This window comes from Hevea brasiliensis, chromosome 4 (assembly GCF_030052815.1).
Source record: "Hevea brasiliensis isolate MT/VB/25A 57/8 chromosome 4, ASM3005281v1, whole genome shotgun sequence".
Lineage (NCBI taxonomy): Eukaryota > Viridiplantae > Streptophyta > Magnoliopsida > Malpighiales > Euphorbiaceae > Hevea > Hevea brasiliensis.
The window spans coordinates 105469780-105475595 of NC_079496.1; the positions used below are offsets into that span (position 1 = coordinate 105469780).

General features: G+C 32.1%; 1 protein-coding gene across 1 annotated transcript; it reads left to right on the plus strand.

The window, feature by feature from the left end:
* The first annotated feature begins 2480 nt into the window (after positions 1–2480).
* LOC110647766 (lachrymatory-factor synthase-like) lies at positions 2481–3430 on the plus strand. The gene has a single exon (XM_021801739.2). The coding sequence runs from the start codon at positions 2715–2717 to the stop codon at positions 3225–3227; it is 513 nt and encodes a 170-aa protein (XP_021657431.1). The 5' UTR covers positions 2481–2714; the 3' UTR covers positions 3228–3430.
* Positions 3431–5816: the final 2386 nt, after the last annotated feature.

Genomic DNA, 5816 nt, shown 5'->3' on the forward strand with positions numbered 1-5816 from the left:
TTTCAAGTTTGTTTAGTTCGGCCATGAGTGAGTTTGATTTCTTTCCATTTTAGGTTGATTTTGTTTAATTTCTTTAGAAACTCATGTTTATAATATATTTTAAAGCCTAACATTGAAAGATTTGTTAGATATTTGGGAGAGGCGAAGGGAAGAGAGGGAGGTGGGGAGAGAGAAGAACATCGCATAGAGAGAGAGAGAGAGAGAGAGAGAGAGAGAGAGAGAGAAAGAGAGATAAGAGAGGGAGATGGGCAAGGAGAAGGGGAAAGATAAGAGAGAGAGATGGATAGGGAGAAGGGGAGATGAGAGAGGGATACGGAAGAAGATAAGGGGAGAGATGAGAGAGTGAGGTGGAGGGTGATAACACATGAGAGAAACAAATAATGGAGAAGAGAGATTTAAAGGGCAAATTGGGAATCTAAAATTTTAACTTTGACTTTTTGTTTTTCATTAAACTTAATTGAATTTGACTTTATATGAAATGATCAATTAATTAATAAAATTATTAAAGTTCTGTTCGATATTATTGTTTGAGTCGTTGAGAAACGTATTATCTCAAAACTTTTATTAAAAATCCTTAAAATTTAATTTTTAATTTAAATTTAGCATGTTTTAGTAACAAGAACTTAAACAACAACAAATTTTCAATTATATCTAAAATTGTATTTTTTTAAAGTACAGTTTTAACCTCAGTATCAAACAAGCTTTAAATTGTTAGTTCTCAAATATCAGCAATTGATTTATGAATTTTACCTTAATCTCATAAATATTGCAATAAAATACCCTTACTTCCCCTTTGTGGATGCATGCTTGTGTGACAGTTAAGAGTAATAGACATCAACGGGTTTACTTAGCCATAAAAATAAATATTTCTTCTTATTTAGCCTAAAAATTTAAATGGTGAATATCTCTTAGGTCCCTAGGCATTCTCATTGGTTAGTCTCTCTATTTTAATAAATTCATTATTACACCCTTAACTTTTGATTCCATTTATTACGAAGTCCTTAATTTGGGAATAAATCTCTAACCCTAATCAAAATCCCCAAAACACACTCTTTCTATCTCCCTTGTTTGCCCAACTCAGTCCCTATCTGGAGCAACCTTTTTCACTTTCTCTTTCTTTCTCATGCCATTCTCATTCCTTTATACCAATTCTCAGTCCCAACCCTGTGAATGGTTCCATTCAATGATTTCACTGGACTGGAGAACCGAGCACTGGCATGACTATTTTAAGGAAGGTCTAGCTGGACCCTCTTCCAAGCATTTGATTTTAGTGAGTAGACAAAAACAAAAGTTCTGAGTTCACAAACCTGTAATCAATAATCATCACAAACATTTTTGGTATTTCTAGTAGAAGGATTGAACAGCAAGAACATATCTAGTTTAGGAAGACGGCATAACAAGCCATTTCAACAACTGAAGAACGTGACATAGTCTTTTAATACCACAATCACAGTCTGATAAAACAAGTTAGTTTATGTGCAATAGTTAAAGTTTGACCTATGAGTCTTACGATTAATCTTGGATGTTAATCAATTAGATATCATCACTAAAAACTTAGTTAGTATGTCTATTTGACATCAGCATCAAATGCAGCACAATCAATACACCATCCAAGTTTCAGAAAGAAAGAAATAGTTGAAATACCTCTCAGTGCAAAACATACTTAATACGATTCTACCAACTTTATACTGCTACTAAGACTCGTTGTTGCAATTGATTTGGGTGGAATTGGAAACAATGCTCTCCACTTACACCTCTGACCCTCCCATAAATCTTTCAGGAACTCCATAATTAGAAGTTCAATCGCTTATAAAAAAAAAAAAAATTAGAAGTTCAATATTCTTCTCTTTGTGTTTTGGGAATTGCTTTTTAAATGATTTAAATAGTTTTAGGTGTGAGGGTAAAAATGCTATTTCTCCTTTGACCTGTCTTTAGAGTTTGGACTAATGACAAAAGTGAGAGATTTTGAATAAAAAAATTTGGAAGTGTTTGTTATGAAGTTAATAAGAGTAATTATTTTATAATTTTTAATTTTTATTAATATTATTTAAATATTTAAAAATATAAAATTAATTTTTAACATAATTAACATTTATACTCTCTTAAACAGTAAAATATTAACTATGAGTAATTATGTTAACAATTATTCCTTTTAGTGGTTAAAACTTATGTTAACTCTGACATGTAAGATTCCCATTTCCTTTCCAGAGAACATGACGCAAACTATGAGAACTTTTGTTGTATTAATCCACATTATTGTATTTGATAACAGCTGTAGAGCACACCACCATCACTGTCAACACTAAAAAAATAAAAATCTTTGCTATTCCTTATCCCTCGCCGGAAACACCTTTATAAATAATTTTTTTTTAATAAATTTAAAATTTCATCTCAAAATCTTATAATTTTAGGGACGATTCCTGTATTTCTATCTTAAGCAAATTTATAAAAGGTAAAATCTTATTTATTGACAAAAGATCCGAGTGTTGTTTATTGACAAAGGTAACTAGTGATTCTCATTATAAGCATCAATATTAATATTACTAGGCTGTTTATCAAATGAGCTTTAATTAAGTACCATGAGTATTAGATTTTGCTAGGCCGTGTATTTTTCTCAATTTCTTGTATCTCTGGAGGGTGAAGGCCTATTCTCTCTCACTTCTCTCTCTCTCTCTCTCTCTCTCTCACACACACACACACACACACGCACAGACATGGCAGAGGAGACAGAGCCTAAATGGGAAGGGAAGGCCTCGGTGGAGCTGAAAGGCGCGACAGCAGACCAAGTATGGCCTTTCTTGGAGGACTTTTGCAATATACATCAGTGGTTTCCGAATGTTGAAACTTCTTACCAAGTCCAGGGTGAGCTAGGCAAGCCTGGCCTCATCAGATACTGCGCTTCCAAGCCACAACCATCCTCCGACGGCACCGGTGGGAACATCGTCAACTGGGCTAAAGAGAAGCTCATCATGATAAATCCTGTTGAACGGTGTCTAAGCTACGAGATCATTGAAAATAACGTGGGATTCAATTGGTATACGGCCACATTCAAAGTTTTGCCAGTGAATGGAGATGGAGCAGGTAATCAACATGGGTGTAAGATCGAGTGGTCATTTGTTGCTGATCCGATTGAAGGGTGGAGTTTGCAGGATTTCGATTCCTATATGAACTCTACTCTCCAGTTTATGGGCAACAAAATGGAACAAGTACTTGCTGTCGCTGCCTGAAATTTGGCTAATCTTGCATTGTGATTTCGCTATTAATAATGTATTTGACGTTGTGCAGCCTGAGGCATGCTAAATGAACAAGTATTTGTAAGCTTATTTAATAATTACAAGTTCCATGCCTGCAAATGCACAAATCTGAATAAATGATGTAACCCATTCTCTATTGTACAAGATAATCTACCAGTGACTAAATATTTTCAGAATTGGCAGGCACCCTAATATCTTAGTCCATCCAGCTGATAAGGTCCTGCGCAATCTCTTCCCTTTCAGGCTCAAAGAGAAGATAATGCAACTAGCCATCATAGAGCTTTGTCTTAGAACTTGGAGGCTGCCTCTTTGTACCAATGGATCAGAGTAGTAGGCCAGAAGTGCTGCAGCTGCAGGATCCCCGGAAACTAGAATTAACGAGCTTTGCTCCTTCAAATTAGAACCGTGGAACAACCAGATGAAAAATAGGAGCCACAGTCTACATAAAAACATTAAGATGACAGTTTAATAGAAAACAAGAAACTAGAACTAATGCAAACATAAAGAACTCAATAATATCTTTACAAGATTTTTTTTTTTTAATTTTTCCATCCACCAAAATATAATAATCCTGGTCTTCTTTTCATTCTGGATTAAAAGGGCTACATCAACCAAAAGCATTTGAAATAAAATGGCTTCATCTAGTTTACTGACAGACTGCTCCAACGTCCAGTTCTAAGGCAGTTCATAAGTTGATCACATCTAAAAAATTTAGAAAAATGGAAAAACTTAACCATGAAGCACAATCTAGAATAATTCAACATCTTCTAGTCATGTTACTCAAGAAAAAAAAAAAAAGAAAAGGAAAAAATGACTTCTAATCATGTGCCATGCCGTGATCTATGGGAGAGAACACTAACCCCAACAACAGGGCTTTTTGCCAAATCAAAGTGATAAAAAAAAAATTGCTCTAAGCCTGCTGCATGATAAATAATTTTTAAATTAGGGTGAATTTGATTTTGAAGAATAATTTAATGGAAAAGCTTATAATTTTAGTGTTGACTTCCACACCGATGGCAAGTAATAAGAAAAAAGAAAGAAAAAAAAAAAAAACCCGTAAAGACCTCCTGGCCTGCAGAGAATTATGCATGCCTACACCTATGGTGTTGCAACTTGGCATTGCAAAGGAAAAAAAAACACCTTTTTTTTTTTTAATTATTGAAGAAATAGATGGGTGAGACAATCCAGATTCACTTATCCTTTTTAACACATAATAAATGATTTCAATACCAAAAATCCAAATTTATTATTTTGCAAACTAAAATAATATTTCAGTTAAAAATATATATTATTTTTTTATAATATTATTGAATATATATATGTATTCAAATTTATCGTAGCCATTAACTTTTTTTTTTTATATTAATGTCACTATGAATTTTACAAAATTTAATAGAATATAATATTTTTATCATTTTTTATCATTTAAAAGTTTTGTATATTATTATTATTATTATTATTATTATTATGCACAATGATTTTTTCCCATAATATCTCTGTACCTTTTGCATTCAAAGCCATACCAACAACTCTTCATCTAGACAAATTTTAAAATACTAATTTTTCTTGTATAAATTTAATTTATTATGAATTTAAAATATAAAATTTATAGTGTAATTCTCCTATTAAATGTATAGACTTCATATGTTTATATTTTAGGTTTATAATAAATTGAGTTTAAGTAAAAATTTTTCTTAAAATATAATCTTAATAGTACAATAATTGTATTATAACTATTAATAATAGTGAGACGCACATGCATGGTTTTTCTACTTTTTAGTTTTTTTTTTTTTAATCAGCAAATGAAAAAGTATTATTCATGAACAGCAAGAAACATATATAACCTATCCTTCATAATAAAGTCAACTAATTCGGGGGAGTGCATAGACACCCACCTTGGATGAAGATAATATGATCTCACAAATTCAGCAACCCAATCAGTACAACAATTTGCTGATCTAGCAACATTCACAACAGATAAAGAAGGATAAGCAGTTAACGTAGCACGAATACAACGAATAATAGCCTCTAATTCCCAAGGGATGAGAACTAGAGGAGAAAGAACAAGCTTGATTAGATTCAATACTGACAGAAGAAAAGCCACTGACTGCAAAATGAACTACTTCTCGAAGAGCAATCACTTTAGCTGCTAAAGATGACCAACAATTGAATCTAGCTACGAGCCCATGTATCAGTATACCAAATGTTATACATATAAATTAAGTCGTTATAGATTATATGATTAGAGAATATGTGTACCTGAAAATATGCTTGTATTCATGATTTTCTATGAACAATCAAGAACAGAGAAAAAGAAGCAAAATAGTAGGTTCACAACTCCCAATATCAACAGCATTTAAATTCTATCTGATATTAAATAGGGTTATCAGAATATATATATATATATATATATATGCCCAATCACATGACCCAATCCATTTAGATATTGCTAATTACTAAACTTATTATTTTATTTGATATCATTATTTCATCTGTTAATGAGTCTAACAATTGATTATTGCTAATCCACATCCAGATACAAATAAATAATCCAATTCATAC

Coding starts and splice junctions, on each gene's coding strand:
- LOC110647766 (XM_021801739.2), top strand. CDS start 2,715: ATGGCAGAGGAGACAGAGCCTAAATGGGAAGGGAAGGCCTCGGTGGAG.